Here is a 19,376-nt window from a genome sequence, read left to right on the forward strand (position 1 = left end):
CTGCGAACTGCCTGTGGCATGGGAGCACTGACACAGACTGCTGAGGGGAAGAGTGAGTGCTGTGCAAGGTGACAACAGTCTTCACTGTGAATTTAAAGGTTTAAAGATTCCACCGAGTCTCAGCAAGTGGCAAATTCTCATCTTCTCACCCAACTCTGAACTCAGATTGTGACCCAGGAGCTGGGGTGCAAAGCCTGAAATCCATTTACAGGGTGAAAAGAAGGAAGAGATACTTTTTCATCGCAAGATGGTAATTCTGATGAGCAGTGGCACAGTTCCACACTGCAATGTCTTAAGTTCTCTGGAACTGAACAACTACTCACCGAATATCTGACATGTCTTAAATGCATAGATGCATTTGGAGTCATCCCTCATCGATGTCATCCTAAGGGCTGGATAAGCAGGGCGGCAGCCTCTGAGTCTTGCTGCTCAACAGAAACTGCAGCCATCTGTTCGTGTGCTGCCTGCATTCACCGTGCTGGCCATCATCTTTGTTGACTGACCTCTATTTTCATTACTTTTTAATATGTCACCTATCAGACTGAATAATGGTTTATCCTTATGCTAATAAGTCCCTGGTGCTTTCTGGAGTGGAATGTCTAGGCTTGAAATCTGTCCAAAAAAACCCGTTCCACTAGCATCCTGTGCAAATACAGCTATAGTCTACTTAAACCTGTAAGAAATTAAGTTTGTGCCAAAAATACCAGTCTTTTCTCTTCCAAAAAGCAGTGAAGCTGATCTTACTGCTATTTCTGATGGACATCAGCTGGAGCTGGACTGACTCATAAATGGGAGTCCTTACACTGTGAGGCTGGTGTACAGGAGGCAGAAGTTTGGGGGTTTATTTGTCAAGTTAAGACGAACTGACCTGCTATAACACACACTCTTCATTGTGACAGCAAATGCTGTCCCCTGAGAAACAGGACATCAGTTTGGGGCAGTGTAAAACAATTCTTATCCTCTCCAGACCTTCACTGAGCCATCAAACTGGCTCTGAGCCTCTGCCACAACCTCATCTTCTTCCAAATAAGATTAAAAGATACTCACTTGGATTAGGGACCGCATGTTGGCAAAGTGTGTGTCCATAGCACCTCCATTGGGGAAGTTCTGGCTCATCCTCTTCATCAGGTGGCTGAAGCAGCTGTAAGCCAGCTGATCTGCAGATCGAATGGAGAATGCTCAGTGGCGCTAATTGTGCAGTTTCCTTGATCCAAAATAACGTACTGCAGGACAAGGGGAAACAGGGTTTTCCCCCGTGCTATTCCCTAACCCCATCATTGGTATTTAGATGAAAGAGAAGACAGTACCTGACTCTGGACCATTTTTACTGGATATGTTTCAAAAGAACCCAGCTTAGAGTTGAGTTTTCAGCTTCAGCAACTGCAGGAATGCAGCTGCTTTGGAAATTTAGTAGAATTTAATCTCCAAGTCAGTGAATGAAGAAGGAATCCCCAAGATACTGGTGGCAGCCATTTCAATCACAGCCACGTGTAGAGAAAATACAAATCAAGAGCTGCAGGTTTGATTTTCCTGGTGAGCTGGCCCTGATTAATGCATACGACTTCTTCTGAAAGAGCATTTCTAAAGAAAGACCTCCCTAAAGATACCAATGTGATCCAAAAGAAAAGCCTTCCTACCATTGTCAAGTATAACCATCAAAGGAGCCAGGAGGTCACACATGCCTTGAACATAACCAACTTCTAGGTGCTCCCAAACATAACTGCAGAAAGAAGAACACACAAGAGATAATAGGATTAAAAATCCTCTGGCTGCATCAAAAATGCGTCTTACACCTAAAATACAACTCCTTTTGGAAGCGTTTAAGTGGTTTGTTCTAGACAGCTGTAAAGCCAGAAGCCCAGAGAACTACAAGTCAAACCTGCCAACACACTGGTATAAATTGACCAGTGTTTCTGCTGGGTTTTCTTAAGGTAATTCCTAAAGGCTCTATAATAGAAACAATCCACAAGGAGGACAGAACAGCATGTCAGACAGGAATATCTCATATAACATCATCATTCTATGATTCTATGATCTCTTGTAGTATGACTCTTGCTGCAGGCTCTTCACATGTTGTGAAAGGGTAAAAGTATGTGATCCAATCTATTGTTTACCTACAGGACAAATTAACTAATATTGAACTCTTCCTGTTCCTCAAAAGTGAAAGATTGGATCGCAGTCCATTTTGATTGTGTGGGATCAAATCTTAAGCAGCTGTGGAACGTGTCTCAGAACTTTCTGACACTTCTCAAACCTGCATTCTAAACTTGGACCACCTACATACCCCTGCTCTCTAACCTATCATCCAACCTGTTCCTCTTTCTTTTAAGCTTTTTAAGTTCATTAGTGAGAATTTTTATACAGACTATCATTTTCATATCATTATAGTTTGTGGATTATGACAGAAATGTGAAAAGCAGTTCTGTTTCACTCTATTACCTCTCTATTCCTCTATTTCACTCTATTACCTGCACATGACATTTCGGAGTTTCTCCAGGTTATCAGCAGTAAAATACCAGTAATTCCGATCACATCTCTGGACATCTTTGTCAATTCTGTGCAAATTTAAGGCAACAGTGTCCAATAACTCTATCTAGAAAAGAAAAGTTTTAGTTAGATCTGCCGAGTTTAGAGCGTTCCCAGGACTTGGTGCAGATTCAATCACTCAAACCAAAAATAGTACAATTATACTTTGGGTACACGAGAGCATCGAAACACTCAATTACTGTAAAAATCCCAGGTGAAAGGTGAAATGCATATGATTTCACTGGTAAATGTTCCAAGCCTGTCGTATTTCCAAAGGGTTATTTCTAGAGGAAAAACTTCAGCAGAGAGAAAGAGGGGCAAAACCTCAACTCCTAATCTGTTGACAGCAGCACTAATAGAGATGGTGAAGTCTTGAATCTAGAGTTAGGTTGTGGTTCAGTTTGATTAAATGTGGCTTGAATTAAATGACACTGAAAACTTACAAGTGGTATGCTGTCCACACCCCTACACCTCTCCTGGCCCCCAGAACCTTTAGCTGTTAGAACTGTACCACATTCTTTTCTTTGCCCTTCCACTCAAAAAAAGATTCAAATTTTTCCTGCTGCCTTACTTCAAATCTAGCTCAAAATCCAGCTGAAAAGATTTGAATGCAAAATTTCTCCATTACTGTCCCACCACCTGTAGTTCTAATTTGGGACTGTGTCTCACTACATCTCTGAAAAAGTTCAAGTCTTTGCTAGAAAAGCAATGCTGTGCAGAGCTAATGATACTTATGTTGTGACCTACTGTATAGGATGCAGCGCAGACAGAAGCAACATCCATTAAATAATCCACCTGGGAACACAGCTGCTCTTCTGATACAGAATCCTGAGACTGCAGCACAACTGATTTGGCTTTCTGCAGACGTGGTATGTCTGGATCAGTCTTTTCCAAGTCAGTGCTAGTTTCTTCTTCAACCCCATCTTCAAAGGAGACGCTCTGCCCGTCATCGATACTGGACAGGATGCCCGAGGCCACAGAGTAGTTCCTCGATGATGGCAGCCCGGAGTCGGGGGAGTCAAACTCTACAGACTGTCGCTCAACAGCAGCAACCACTGCTGGCGTGTCAGCAGACACCATGGTGAAAGTTGGATCATCCTGTCTTTTTGAGTCCTGCTCTGCTGAGTCCGTTTCATCTACGGATATAAAGACCTGAGGGTGGGCAGGGAAGAGAAGATTTGGATCAAGCAGGAGAGAACAGAGAAGCCAGAAACATTCATGTAGCAAACAAGCCTCCAACCACGAGAGAGAAATGAATCAGTGAACAAGATTACTGATTAATAGAGCTTCCCTGTGCACAATAGTTGAAAGCTCTTCAGTCTTCATACTGAAATTGTAAGTCTAAAAATAACACCAAGCTATGGATCTTGTGTCTGTCGCCTGTGATGATGTCTCCTCCTTTAATAATCTTCAGTTATAAATACCATGGAAAGTAGTACCTCGGGCCTCCAACAACCAGCTCAGTTACCACTGTTTGAAGTCAAGACTGGCCTTTAAATTCTTTTCACCATTCTTTTCACTTAAGCTCTTCTCTTGCCAAAAAGCTCTTTGTTGAACTATTTCAAGTACTCTTCTATCTTGCCATACTGAAATCAGGTAGCAGACTGAGGTCTGCTTAAGTAAGTGATGCCTAGAGACACCTTTGGCAGACGTATGCCATCTCTCCTCTCTAACAATGTGAAAAGAAATCTCTTTCTTGATTATTCAAGTTACAGAAGAGCTAATTCAGTCTGCCTTTCTTCTGCTTAGCACCTTCCCTTAGATTGACAAAGAACCCCTCTCCCAAAATAAATTCACACCCAACCCATCTATCAGGGACATGACAGAATCAAAAATATGCTCCAATAGTAGCAATCTTTTGCTCTATACTGGATTTGCATAGAGGATCTACAAGTAAAAGGTCTAGAAAGCTATTCATCTCCTGAAAGAAGGCCCTTCTGTAGTAGGTGAAGCTTAAAGCCTTGCAGTCAGGTCCTGTTTAAGAACAACTATAGACTGCCCAAAATACAGACCTGCTCTTATCTCTATCATAAGGTACTACAGCTCCGAATTCCATACAGGATTCAAGGAGCTCCAGAGTGATGGAGCTGTGCTACCCTGAGTCTCTGCTGCCCTGGGCTGTACCTCTACAAATGCCAGGTGAGCAGGAAGGGAGTACCTACATCGTTGCTGATGGTGGAATCCCTGTGAATCAGTCGCTGGACATGGCTGTCGATGCTGCTGCCCGAGGAGAACTTCACCAGCGTGGCAGAATGTGATTCTTTCTCTCGCTGCTTTACAACAACCTCGCAGGCTTTCCACTCAGCCATTACCTTCTGATACCGGAGAGCGATGTCTTCATCCACCTGCAGATAGACAGATCCTGAAATGGTGGTCCCTCCTTGCAAGATAGCATTAAAAATGAGTGGAAGTCAGGAGGAGGAGGAGGTCTAAAGTAAATGTACTGCCTCCAACTGAACATCTGAAGGATCCTGAAGCCCTCTTGTTGGAACACACACCACTGTGACTGGAAAACGCAATGACTGGAGAAGTAAGATTTTGTGTATTTACAGCAGGGAGTAAACTATCATTGTAGATGCCACAAAAGACTCATATGAGCATGCTTATATGCTGTCAAGAGCACTTCAACACTGCTCATGAAAGAACAAAAGATGTCACTGGTTTTCATGTGAAACCTCACGTAGAATCCAGATCCAATCTGATGGAGCGATTGTTGCCTATAATCAGGCTATTCCCGATTTCATTACACCTCCTTCCCAACTCCTCCTCTCTTCCAACTCTGACATAGCCCTTGCAACGAATTCCAGGTCACAGGATAACAGACATCAGCCTACATTGAGTCAGGTGCCAGAAAAGACTCCTGAACAATCAAAATCCCACCTCACACAGCCTGGTCTTGTGGCTGCACTGTGTACAGCCAGATCCAACCACTCCGGTTCCCATAGCAATAAAACAGATTTTTGCCACTGCTGGCTTTCCGTCTTGAAAGACAGACACAGAACCTTGCCTTGAGCTATTATGGGACAAACTAATTTTACTACTCTGTCACTTGTCAAGAGCTGAAGAGAAACTGCAACTGTGAGTTGGCTTCAGGCTCTGGACTCTGCTGGCTGAAGTTGCTACCAGAGTATTCATGCTAAGAGTTGCAGGCTGTTTGTCACTTGAGGTATCTGTGGAGTCATCAATCATAAAGTACAACAGTTAGTGGAAGGCTGGAGGACAGCCTTGTTTGGAAGTGCCCCAAATACTGATGAATGACTGCAAAAAATCATCAGAAGGCAAAGATGATAAATCACCTGCGATGACTCCAGTTAAGGACACAGTAAGTGTCCTGTGTTTGCTAATGTTATGACTGTTTCATCTCATTCATTTAATAGTCTCTTACATTCAATGGTAAGCTTTAAACTCCAATAGTCCAGTTCTTGGAAGAGTTATTACTGTTATTTACTACTAGTGTTGAGTTGCTGATTAGAATTCCAGATAAGGTTTGAAGCACCCCTGTGTTAGTATGGTAGAAACTCGGGGGAAAATATCCCTTATGGCAGCTTGCATTCTGCAGATTGGAGTTTTTATACCTTGCAACATATCTTTATGAATTTACCCTGGGCATTCTGATCTAGTGGAATGGCCCTGCCCATGGCAGGGGGGTTGGAACTGGGTGATATTTCAGGTCCCTTCCAACCCAAACTATTCTATGATTCTTTAATTCCTATTGAACAAATGGACTCAAATATTTCTCTCTTCTTGCCAAATCTCCTATGTTGTGGCTGTATACATGCATGTGCCCTTTGGAGCTGGGGCTAGGATCCATGGATTGTAGCTCCACATCTCCCACTCTAAGTATCTGGGTCCTTTTTTCAGTTCCAGACATACCTTCTGTTTCTACACATGGATCATAAATCTGATGGTTCATATACCTGTGGAGAACAGAGACAGCAACGTGCAATCTATGCAAGAAATCTCTGATATCCTATATTTCTTGAAAATTTTAGTTAAAAAATAAATCAGAATAATGAATGGAACACCAAATGCAAATGTATAAATTCACACTGCACTGAGAAGTGTAGCCATTTAGCCACTTCGCTGCAGAAGCTCTGCACCAAATTCAGAGCAGCGTGTGGAAGGGCCGGCCCTCCCTTTTTCACTGAGGAATCAAGAGTTATGGAACCAGTCCACGTGGCACTCTAGAACTTCTTTTCTCAACTTGTTCTGGGTGATGGAACAAGTTCCCTTGTAGAACACAAGTTCTTTCCAGCAGGGCTATGGTGATGTATCAGCCTGGCTGAAGATACGGGTTTGCCCCTCTCCTGAGGCACTTTGCTTGGCCTTCAGGGTACAGGGCAACCAGCAGGACTTGCTGCCCTGGGTGGTTTCTGAGATCCTTCATCTTCTTCAGATGCTGATGTTGTGGGAGGGCAGGAATTTGCCTCAGCAGCACTCATTGCAACACTCTTGATGTCAACACTATAGCCTGGTTAGACGTTACAGAAAATGCTAATCATAAATATCTACAGACATGACTGGATTCAGAATGAAGAATCTGGATTGTGACCTGGTTTGAACAGTTAATAGGTATAGTTGTCCATTCCTGTTCAAAACTGGATTATAAAGGTAAGTGTGAGGAAAATGGACATCAGGAAAAAATTTTTCATGGAAAGGGTCATTGGGCACTGGAACAGGCTGCCCAGGGAGGTGGTTGAGTCACCTTCCCTGGAGTTGCTGAGGGGCATGGTTTAGGGAGTGTTAGGAATGGTTGGACTTGATGACCCAGTGGGTCCCTTCCAACCTAGTAAATTCTATGATTCTATGAAAACCGAGTCAAATTGCTGTAGCAATTTCAGTAAGAACAACACTGCCTATGAGGTGCCCACTGTCTGCAAGAGAGCTAATTTTTGCACGGCAAGGCTCTAGGTCAGGCTGCCCTTCTGATCTGCAGGTGCTCACAGGGATATAAACTATCCCTTGGGATATAAAATTACTGGGAATTAGCAAATGCCAAACATTTTGATATATGAACCACTCCTTATCCATTTAATCCAGAACGAGATCAACTACTGCATGAATACTACCTCCCTGGCAATAACACAAAGAGAAAAGCAGATTAATGTGTTAATTATATTCCAGTGCAAACCTCATTACCCTCCTAGGCAGTTCAGCAAACATTCAGGCGATTCTTAATTTCAGTTCAAAGCAACATTTTACCAACAGACAAAACGAGACCCTGACCACAGAGCTGAGTCCCATGGCTTTGCAACAGGGACCATCCCTTTCCTCTGCAGTCCAGGAGGAAGACTGGCAGCAGTGAAGGGGTCGGTAGCAGCAGCCTGGTGCTCCCAAGGGCTCCAGGAGATCACTGCCCGATCTGCTCCTCACAGGAGGCCTGTGCTGAGGCTCTTGCTCTGCATGCAGATGAGCTCTACAGCTGCACAGGGGGTTGAACCTCGGCCTGTTATGCATCGCCGGAGGATAATATATTAGCTTTGGCTCCATTGTGCAATAAGAATCCCACACAGCATTCTCACCAGCAGCTCCACTGGGGCAGATGAAGGCTGGTGTAGCCTGGCAGATACATATGAAAGTGTACATGAGTATGAATGGAGCACAGCAGTTTGTATCTCAGCAATTTGGCTTCAGACCAGCCTCTGTTCAATGAACATAGCCGAGCAAAAGCACAACTGTGTTAGTTTGCCTGGCTCTATCTGTTTGTTACCAGCCTGGTTTATTATCAAGGTAATTGCCTAATAATTTGTTTCATTTGTTGTACGAATGAAAGCAAAGTAAAAAGTTGGTATCGCTGTAAACAGATTAGCAAAGGGGGACAGGATAACAGAGATATGGGCAAACTGTGGTTTCGTTAATGGGAACTACATACTCACTGCCAGATTTCAGACTGTGAAATAAGGTTGTGACATAACCTAGGCAATTATCCACTGATCAATGTGAGCAGCAGCATGGGAGATATTAAGAGGAATAATGTCTCATCTGAAATTGCACCTTGCATTTTATAGAGGCACAGCTTATTTAAGTCTAGCAGAAGCATAATGAATGTACAAACCAAACCTTCCTCTGGGGATTTTTTGCCTCTAGAAAGTAACTCCAAGTGCATTTCACAAGGTACAGCTGGGCTGTTCATGGCTCCAGTGGAAGTCCACACGTGCAGATGCAGTATCACATAGATAAAGTGGTTATTTCAAAGAGCATTTTTAATATAACTCAGCCAATGCATGATATAAAAGAGGGATGACTCAAGTTGCTATCCAAATGTCAGCCTCCCCATTTTATAAGTGATAAACTTGTGAAAACAGGATTTGCTCAGGCCATGTGCACGTCACAGGCAGAGGCTGAATGCAGATTCAATAAACCTCAATAAAGAACTCCCTTTTCAGATACAATAACATGATATCATAATCCCTCTACTAACATGTGTCACTCATGTTTTCAGTAGTATTTTTCCCTTAGGAATATTAGAATCATAGAAACATTGAAGTTGGAAAAGACCTTATCAACTCCAACCGTCAGCCCAACACCAGCAATTAAACAAACACCACCCATTAAAAAATAACAAAGACTAACACCTGCTATTCAGAAAAGAAAATCTATTCTGCAAACATAGTTCAGATCCTCAGAAACTCATGCTTACCTGGTCCATTTCCTTTTTGGCCATGCCGAATTTATAATGGCCTAACAGGAACGGCCATACTTCCTTTCGAATCTCATGCTGCACGCCACCATAGTAAACTCTTCTTAGCAATTCCAGTTCCTTGTAATTCTACAGCAGGCAGGAGAAAGCAATATTGAAAATAAAACATCTTTATTTTCCTCAGACATGCCCTTACACACTTAATACCAAGTATAAAGACAGTGAAATGCATGCATGGCACTAAGTAAATTTTACAACTCGATGCATGCCTTCAGGGCCCTGGCTCGAATCCCATCTGGTGTAAGTTGCCATGTCTCCCATGAAAATAACCTAACTTTTAAGAGACTAGGAGTCTTAAAAGCAACTACAATCAGTTGCTTTGATGTTAACTGACATCTCTGCCAGATGACATCAGAGACGCAAATTATAAAAGAGATTTTAAGATTCAACTCACACTTACTAGAAAGAGAAGTGAATTGTGAGGACTAGAAATCTCCTTTAATATATCCTGGTGCTGGTTCTAAGGGATATCATGCTCAGGACTGCAGTGTATGGGTGGTAGGTTAATTAATGGTCATAAAGGCATTCTGTTACTACCTTTTTGTCCTTCTGATACTTGCTCCAGACCTCTCTAGTCAGGCCTCCCGTAGCACTGGATGGTTTGTCAGGGGGGATAATAGTGTGGTTCACAAGGGCGGACAGATGTGTTCGTACCGTTGACAAATGGCGGCAGTAGGCAAGCCCTAGGGTTGGGGCAGTAAGCAGACCTCGATCAATGAACAATTTACCGAATATCAGCAGGGTCTTTCTGAAGATGAAGCTGTGACATTTTAACACAGCTGCTAGCACACCTATGTGAACTAAGCCTACAGTCTACTGCGCAAGAATGAAGAACTGCAACAGCGCCAAAGGTTAAATGAATCTCACAGAGACTACTAAAATCCACATAGTGTGTTACACTGCAATGTAAAACCACATGCTGTTTTCACTAACCACCAGTTCTCCCACTGCTATATGCAAAATCCACAAATAATGGAGTTAGGAAGCTATGATGCTTGAGTCATGTCCACCCCAGTGTCCTGAGGTGATCTGAGTCACAATAATAAATTTGGGGCTGGACTGCTTTCTAAAACAAACATCGCATGTTTTTTTGATAAGCATACGGATACCACAAGGACCGGATATAAGAAGCTTCACTTACATCCATAAAAGGCTCTGGAAACTATTTGTCTCTTCATGCTTTCACACAGCATCTTTAATGGAGCTCTGTGGAGACACATTAACAGGAACACAATAGGTCATGGGGACAGAGATCACGTGAATTTTATGCTGATCCCTATGACGTACACACAGCAATTCTTTCTCTACATCAAGATTTACTTAGCTAAAGGACAACAGTAATGAGAAATTACAATTCTGAAAGCATTTTCCCCACCAGCATTTTGCCCCAAGACAGATCCAAATGGCACATTCAGCTACAGCTGCTGCAGTGTATTGTAAAGGTTCTTGTTGAATTAGAGGAATTGTTGCCCTTCATTGTAATTGTTAATGACTGGTTAAAGAAAACACTTTAGAAGCTAAGTTATATTAAACTAGACAAACGCTAATGCATCTAGATGCCATTTTTCTATCAAAATGTGACTCAAGGGTAATTTAATAGGTTAGTTTTAATAAACTAAATTTCTGTCTGTACAATCCTATCTTGTTGTGTTACAAACTCCTAAAGCCTCCCTACTTTCAGCTGTGGTGTGCCAGAGTCCCCAGGTAAGCTCTGTGCATGATGTGCTTACCTATCATGGATGCAGTTGCAGCAGCTGGGGATGTCATAGGGCGAGCTGCCCGTTGAACAGGAGACACAGGAGGAGCCCTGGCTGAAGTGCTCCAGCTGCCAGGAAAGCAAGTTTGCCCCGAAGCCCTGCATCTCTATCATGTCACTGGTACCTAGAAGAAAACCAAATAAAACAGCAGGCCATCAACCTTTTTTCTTCTTCCCCCCACCTCCTTCTGTACATCCTGATGGCTTCATGCTTTGCTTCTCAGCAGGCTCTGAACCTTGACTACAAAAAGAGGAGAGCATCATCCTAGTGACTTCAGAAATATTGCTTTCAGCACATCTAAACCAGCTGCATGCTGTGCAGTCATTTCCCATGAAGTCAAATCCCTTCACTATTTCCCCCTCTTGCCCATGCACATCTCAGTTTGTGATTCAAGGGAACAGAGAAAAGGGCGCTGCAGTAACACATGAGCCTGCTTCTTGTATAATGCTATGGTACTGTTATTTATGGCTAGAAAGGATCATCTGACCTGACCTTCTATTCAATTCAGGTCTCAGAATTTCACTTGCAGTTCCTGGAATCAGCCATGTAACCACTAGTCCAGCTAGAGGGAACGTCTGAGCATAAAAGGAATTCATATAAAGTAATTGAGTATTTTCACAGGATATTTCTTTCCTCCTTAGAAACAGATCCTAGAATACTGAGTGCAGAAGGACAGTTCGAGTCCTGCTGGTGTCAACACTATGTGTATAAAAGCAGGATACTCTGCAGGAAAACGTGATCCAGCAGTACAGTTAAGCCTCTTGAGTTATCTCTGCTCCACCAAATCCATTTGCCTTTTTAACTGGCTTCATGAAGGCAAGCCCCAAAAATCACCAGTCGCCTTCGGAAAGCTTGCCTTCAGCTCTTTGACTTCCCAGCTGGCACTTAAGATTGTGGGTTCTTGTTTTATAATAAATAACTGGCCTTTCAGCTCACCCATGATTAAAATTAAGGCAAATGCCATAGTACTGTATGTCACTAAATGAACATTTGTAAGCAAAATCCAGTCCCCTGGGCCGTGCTTTTAAAACATACATTTGTTGAGTGGTGGTAGGGGCAATTCCAAACCATCTCATGCATTTTAAATCAAGGTAGTGTAAAGCATTTTACTGATGCCTATCAGAAAGTGGGCATAGATGAGGAAGGAGTGGAGTAAAAACATTCGTTAACAGAAAAAGCACAGGCTCATGCGGAAGCAGTCATGTGTATTTCATTTCACAAAACAAAGTGTGATGCAAAAATGCTCTTCACCTTAATTCTTCAGGAAGGAGCTGAACGACCCAGTATTTATTGCAGCTTCTTATTGGGTTCAAATAAAAAACATTGGACAAACATTTTTAGATCTTTTTTTTTTTTGCCTCCCCTCTACAGACAAGGAAAGTGGGTGTTTCAGTTTTAATTTTTTGTTTTATTTTTTAGAGAAACAAGGCAAGAACCCCACAGAACCTAAAGATTCAGATGAAAGGTACCTGAATTAGTGAAGAATTAGAGTGAACAGCATCTTTTATTTAATTGTTGTGGTGGTATCTGTAACTTCAGCTACATGCAAAAGTCGAGCATGTTGCAAAATGTAAAAGCAAATGGCTAGCAAACCTGCTACAACAGTGTTGTCATTATTTGAAAGGGAAGCTGCTGGAGACAACAGCCAATCCACTCTACTTCAGTAAGAATCACTCCTTGAACAGCAGACGTGTTCCTAACCACACTGTTACACTCAAGATTAAATAAGCGAAAGCAGGTATCTGACAGCTTTCTAGTGGGATAACTTAAAATTTCCATCACCCAACTAAAGACTAAATTGTGTTTCTTATGCTTTAGATCACAGCAACAGCCTCTTAATGTGTACGTGGCAGTGTTAGAACTCCCTTTCTATTATCATCCACATCCAGACACAATCGGGTAAGACCCACAGGAATTTCCTGAAACAGTATCTTTTTTTCAAGGGGAACGTTGTATTTTCGGAGGTTTTTTTCCATCCATGCCTTCCGAGAACTCTTCATGAACTTGAGCTTGGCTTTATTCGTGTCTAGGGGCTGCTACCTTGGGATAAATGCGTAGGGCAGCCTACGAGAAATAAGGGGGATCTCCCTGACCACATGTTCATATCCTACCAAAACAGAACTTGAGCACTAGACAGGGATGCAGGCCAGTGACTGCCTCCTACAGCCAGTCCCGCCAGAGCTGGGCTAACACCCATTGGGAGCCAAACTCATTGCTCTGCTATTTAAAGGTATCGAGAGTCAAAACTGTGTTTTTCTTAGGAAATCGAAACACCAGAAAGAGCACGGTCATGCTAACGCAACAAATTAAAAATATGGATGAGCCAAACTTGCAAGCAGTTGCTCTCCTTCCTCTGCAGATGGCAGCTACTTTCCAGCCTGATAAAAGAGAAGATTCTGTTCTTGCTGATACACTCCAGGTATTAGGAAGAGGTAGTGGTTTTGGTTATAACAGGCGCATGCTGGATTTGACACACGTGCTCAAGAGGTATCAAGTCAAAAGTCGGGTGGTACTGAAGCTGTGCAGTAACCAGTAAGCCTAGAGCTTACTGGTAAAAATTCACACTAACTGGTGGAGAGGCCCCAATAATACCTGCCTGCCTTCTGAACTACTGCAAGCCTTAGAACCTAAGCTGTGCAGGAGAGGGTTGGCCTAGCAAGTGGATTATTTTGTATGCTGTTCAACTTCTTCTTTCAACAGAGCAAGTACTTTTGAGTCTCTGGAACTGCACTACTAGATCCTGAAGGCTTGTAATGCATACACTTGCTCAAGAATGCCAATGCAATACGTATGTTACAAATTGCTTTAGGAAAAGAACTAGATGGCAGATTTTTGGAGGTGGAGAGTCCTGCAGCTGATCCTCTGAAACCCACCTAGTCAATGAATGCAAGAAGTGGCATGAAGGCACCTGGCCACAGAAAGGCATTGCATCTCCACACCATCTTCTCTGCACGCTTTGCCACCTTATAGAGGGATCAAAAGTGCAGGAGCATGCACACTTGTATCATTCCTGGGCTCAAACTTGCTACACTTCTGCTTTATTCTGTCCACACAGGCACACTCCATTTCTGACTGCCCAGCACATCACTGTTATTGCTGTACTGGTTCACCTCTGATCCTTCCTATACAACGCTGCCCTCCCAAGCCTGTTATGCTGCACACAACTAACTGGTGGATGGAGAATAAAAAGACCTGTTATACTTCCTCCTTCTCTTGTGAGCACACGCTCTAGTATCCAGCTTTTATGAAGGTAGGACAGGAAGCCTCTGGGAAGAGAGGTTTGTCTGTTCAGCAGCGCGCACACTCAGAGGCAAAAGAAGATGTTGTTGCTTCCACTTCCCATAGGCTGTGAGCATATTCCCAACCTCTCTGCACAGACAACTTCATCTCCATATCCTGTGGCATGAGTAAAATGAGTTTTTTCCTGTAATAATGCCAACACTGTTGTATGCATCAGTGGAACGAGCTGCAATAGAGCTCTGGGACACAGGGGGAGGAGGATAAAAACCTTTCATCCTATTAGGAGCTGTGAGGTTCCGAGAGCAGATCATTGATAGCATTGCGTGTAGTTTATCTTCTTCCTCCTCATCATCGTCAACCGAGGCAGAGCGGCTGGCAGCTAAGTGGTGGTAGTTAATAGTTACTGCTCAAAGAAAATAGTGAAAGAGGAGCATAAGAAGAGAGAACTCCATTCTGCAGGAAAGCTCAAAAGGACATGTTCAGCAAAGACAAAGGACTTGAATCCTGCCCTCTTCTTGAGGGCACAAGCTCCTGTAAATGTGCACAAAAAATGAGTTTCTTACAGAAAAAAAGCATGCTCCACCAAACACAGGCCAGCTTTTGATTGTGCATGGGCTGTGTTCCCAGAGCACACATGTCACATCATGGCAGAGGTTTAAGGTCCCAATGCCAGCCTGCAATGGGTGAGTATGCCTTTTGGCAGAACTCCATGGGAATTCTGGGCTCCAACTAGCTTCTCTCTTTCACCGTGCCCTTATCAATGCTGTTGTCTCTTTTCCACTCTGAAACCTGTGCCAGATACATCTGGACAGCAAACATTCTGCTCCCCAGCTCTGCCTGGCACTGCAAACACACAAGGGACCGTCCTCGTCCTAAGGAAGCCTTAGGCAGGAGCCAGCTCTCTGTCTTGCACTCAATAAGGAGGTTTGCACTGAATGTGCCCACAGAATCTGCAGTCCCCTTGATTCAGGCAAAGGCAGAACATGCTTTTGCTGGTGCGTGCATGAACTTACCTGTGCAAATCCTGAAGCCCTAATAAAGCACGGCCACCACTGTAGTTCAATTCCCTGGGGTAAGGAGGGTTCAGGTGAGATTTCTGCTTGTTCAGCTGCAGTAAGTCCCCATATGAGCAATAAATCCAAATTCCCTGTAAACTTTAGGGTCTGCACTTCCTGGGAAAGTCTTGCTTCTTTGCCAAGGGGAATAAAACTGAACACTGCTGTTTGAGAACCAGCTCAAATGCCTCCTTGCACATAAGGAATTTGTATTCACTCGTGACATGAGGTGATTTGGTGCTTGGAAATTCATTTAGTTTCCTTGGAAGGGCCTTTTTTAATCCACTGTTAAGTTCTTGCTTCCCAGCCAAGAAAACTTAGCCCAGTGAGTTCTTGGGGTAGTTCAGGAGTTGAGCTTACATTTTATTTTTCTAACAACAGCATTATCAGCAAGCAGTGTAGCCAATAAAAATATCCTCACTTAGGGAGCAAAACCGCTCTTGGCTAGTCGAGCAGTCTTTTTGCTTTTAGTCTCAGTTTGCAAGCCCAAGGGAGTATTTTGGAAACTTCCTCTGCAAAACACAGTAAATACAAATAAGATTCTCCACCTCAATTCCATTTCCACTAAGATAACAAGTTTTGCCACATTAAGGAAACCTACAGTAAGCTGTACTTGTTGATCACAAGTATTACACAATGACATTTTTTGTGATAGGTTTTGTTTTCCCTCCATAAAAACCTGGCTTGTTTGTTACCTTCAGTTACTTCCCAGGATATTACTTCAAGATTTTCTTAGGTTCTTGTTTTGATTTTGGTTTTCGTTTGTTTGGGGTTTTAACAAAGCAGAACAAAGGCACTTACTGTTATCATGCTTGTGTCCTGGGTAGATAATTCTGAACACGTAGTCTGTAGAAGTGTCCTCAGCTGGCATTTCCTCTAGGTCCACTGATCTGTTGCTGTTCCGTTTCCGAAGCTTTGGAAATACCTTACCCTACAGAAAAGAACGATTCCATACATAAGCTATGAATGACTAACAGACCACAACAAACTAAGTACTTCAGACCTTTGGCGCCTTAAATCTTACAACTAAACTTTCGATGTTGGGAGGAGGCAAGGCAAAAGATAGCAGTGATCATAAATAGCAGGTGGTTCCAGGGTACTTAACACAACTTTTCTGTGTACTTAAAACACAGCTTATCCTTTTAATCCATGGGAGTTGGGCATGAGCTTCTCCAATAATCCAAGCCTCTGACAGCAAGTATGTCTCAGCCCATTTGAGCCTCGGTCCCTATTGTTTTGGTTCATATTTTGATACAATAGCAGATTTCAGTTCATTGCTCAATGGAGCAATGAAGGCATGAACAATTTTTACAGATAACCTTTATTGTATAAGAATCAAATTGGACTAAATGGAGTTATTTTGCCTCACGTTTTGATTTCCAGCTGCTTTATTGTAATGCTCAGGCTCTGTGGAGCAGGACGTTGTTGCCCAAAGACATTAGGATCAGCCCTACCACAAGTAGCAAAGGCAGTACCTTGCCCTGTTGGGACCAAAGTGGTGGTTCCAGCTGACCACGAGGCAGAAGACCATTCTCGAGACAAGAAAGAAATGCGAGGAGGTGTCCTCCTTGGGGAAAGTGCAGCGGAGGTCTCTGAGTTCCATCCTGACTCACCAAAACTAATGTCCATCTGCTTTCTGCTGCAAAGGAGGACAAGGGAGGTCCACACTGTTACATTAGAACCTCTATTTTTTACTCTTACTGCCTAAGTGAATTTTTACTTGTGATCATCTAAATAAACCTCTAAGTCACAGTGCAACCTAGGGAGGATCTCAGTCTTTTAGTCCTAAAGAAGCTCAAGATACAAGCAAGCTATGACTGGCCTCATGCAGAAACATTTAAAGTGATTCTGAACATTAATATAATAAAGGAATAACTAAACTAGGTCTCTGGTGCATGGCATAACTTGACAAAGGACACACAATTCAGAATGAAAACCAACCTAATGGATATAAGCAGAGGCTGTCAGCTTTATTCTTGTGACAATTAGCAAATCACATTCCCTGTTTTAGATTTTTCTCATCCATCTTCACTGTCACTAGAAATTTAGCACAAATACACTACCCGGGGCTCTGGATGCTCGTTTAAGCATAATAACCTGCATTTTGTATGATTTCCAAAAGAATATAAGTGAATTGGGGTCTTCATTTCCTCATTTCCTTTTTCAAAACTGAATGGATGAGGCATCTGGAGCCACCTGGGTAAAGGTGTACCTCTAAGAGCAGGATATGTTCCGCAGCATGGCTGTACGTGTTCCCGTCTGGCAGCTAGGTGCTGTGGCAGGGCCACCAAAAGCCTGTCATCTTGTGCAAACAACAAAAACCACGTGTGTAAATGCCTGGCACCTGTTACTGAAACAGCCTTCTCAGTGAAGAACAACAAAGGCTGTCAGGTTTCACCTCTGTCATTGAATTCCCTTTTCCTAAGGAACTGCCACAAAGCTGAGTAGTGATGCATCAGCCCAGTCAGTGGAATACTGAACAGGCACAGCGCCTGAGGAAGCTGACTGGAGAGAAGCAAATGGACCTGAACTAGGATTGCAATTGTCATCCTCTGGATTCTAGAGTTTAACACTCATCCCCATAGGTTCAAAACTAGTTAGAAGCATTAATGACACTGAGGGAGGAAAAGTCATCATTCAAGTGACTCTCCTGCTTATGTATTTTAAAGCAGGGTACATAAACTATCTTCTAATATAGGCTCTTCGTTCAAAAGGTCCTTTGGTCCAACTGTAATTCAAATATTGTTCCAAATAAAATTTCTAAGTGTTGTCTTAGTTGCTCTGTGGTTTTGACTTAAGGTTTGTCATAAGGAAAGCAGCAGGAGAGAGGTTTTATTCCAGATCCCTCTTGCTACACAGCATAATGGACTACTGAGAACTAGATGGTCAGAGGGTGACAGAGGCTCTGATCACACACATTCCCTTTTTGCATGCTGATGATACTGCTACAGAAATAACTGACAGATCTGCCTCCCCTCCTCCTTTCCTGTAAAGGCCAACAGAGGATCATGCTTAACAGAGCCAAAGCTTTCCTGTTCAATACCTGTCGCTGACAGCTTCCCACAAGTGCTGCTCTGCACAGATGACTCAGAAAAAACAAAGCACACAGGGAAAACAAAGAACACAGAAAGCAGTTGACAGCTGGAGCAGCGTTAGGCAGAGAAGTTCTTACTAGGCCTTTCAGTGAAGGCATCTGAAGAAGAAAAATAGCCTGCCTCCTTTTGCAATAACCCCCTAACAGGCACCACATAACACGGCAGCAGCATGAGCAGCACTAACACTACCCTGGCATAAAGGGGTTTTGGGAGCACCCCCATGAGAAGAAGGGTTATGCTTACGTTGCTGATGGCAGTGAATGCAGACGATCTGGCTGAGAGGCACTATTAATGCGTAGTCCCAGTAAACACTAATAGGGAAGGAAAAAGTGCAGGAAACATTTTTATTTTCCATACTCAGGAGCACTTGTGCTTCCAAGCACCCAATAAAAGACTGCCAAGTTAATAACTACTTATTAAATGCGGTCAATTAAGGTAAAATAACAGTCAAGTAAAAGGCAAAGGGACTGGTTCTCCACAGTGGATACATCTGGCACCAGCCTTTCCATAACCTCCCCTTTCTCTCTTCACCTCCCCTGCCCGCCTCACAGCCCACTCTTGTTTAGAGCAACGCTCCAAGATTAAATTGCCTGGGCACAGCCTTCATGATTGTCTGGTATCCGGGTTTCAGGACAGCCAGGTTCAGCTCTGTCTTGCACGTAAATCCATCAGGGCTCAAGCTTACAGATTAAACACTGGAAACGGCTCTCAACCCTTCTTCTAACTTCGACAGAGTTAAGCAATAAAAGCAGGAATAGAGGGCTTCATTAATATTCTATTAAAAACACACAAAGTTTTAGGAAGAGCAGAGTGCATTAAGCTTTTGAGAGCATTGTTCTGGGTTGAAGGAAGCATTCCCTGAGGAGACATACTTGCCTGGTTCAAGACTTTACCTGTCTGTCTAGTGAAGGAGAATGCCAAATTAGATGAATAACTGATATAATGGAAGACAACGACACTGCAGGTCTCTCTTTTGATGCTGAAATTAGCAATGCCTGCCAAG

General features: G+C 43.0%; 1 protein-coding gene across 7 annotated transcripts in view; it reads right to left on the bottom strand.

Moving 5' to 3' along the window:
- Positions 1-19,376, bottom strand: part of SGSM2 (small G protein signaling modulator 2) — a 62,458-nt gene that overhangs the window by 5,229 nt on the left and 37,853 nt on the right. For 3 of the 7 annotated variants that reach the window (XM_054085020.1, XM_054085017.1, XM_054085023.1), the window contains 13 exons: positions 18,617-18,684; positions 16,754-16,917; positions 16,080-16,209; positions 14,492-14,626; positions 10,957-11,107; positions 10,368-10,432; positions 9,764-9,909; positions 9,167-9,295; positions 4,689-4,871; positions 3,274-3,678; positions 2,469-2,593; positions 1,638-1,720; positions 1,048-1,157 (listed from right to left, as the gene is read on the bottom strand). In XM_054085020.1, the coding sequence (XP_053940995.1) occupies positions 1,048-1,157; positions 1,638-1,720; positions 2,469-2,593; positions 3,274-3,678; positions 4,689-4,871; positions 9,167-9,295; positions 9,764-9,909; positions 10,368-10,432; positions 10,957-11,107; positions 14,492-14,626; positions 16,080-16,209; positions 16,754-16,917; positions 18,617-18,684 (1,894 nt within the window). The remainder of the gene's footprint in view (positions 1-1,047; positions 1,158-1,637; positions 1,721-2,468; positions 2,594-3,273; positions 3,679-4,688; positions 4,872-9,166; positions 9,296-9,763; positions 9,910-10,367; positions 10,433-10,956; positions 11,108-14,491; positions 14,627-16,079; positions 16,210-16,753; positions 16,918-18,616; positions 18,685-19,376) is intronic. The other 4 variants (XM_054085019.1, XM_054085018.1, XM_054085021.1 and 1 more) reach the window with 4 other exon arrangements.

This window comes from Cuculus canorus, chromosome 20 (assembly GCF_017976375.1).
Source record: "Cuculus canorus isolate bCucCan1 chromosome 20, bCucCan1.pri, whole genome shotgun sequence".
Taxonomy (NCBI): domain Eukaryota; kingdom Metazoa; phylum Chordata; class Aves; order Cuculiformes; family Cuculidae; genus Cuculus; species Cuculus canorus.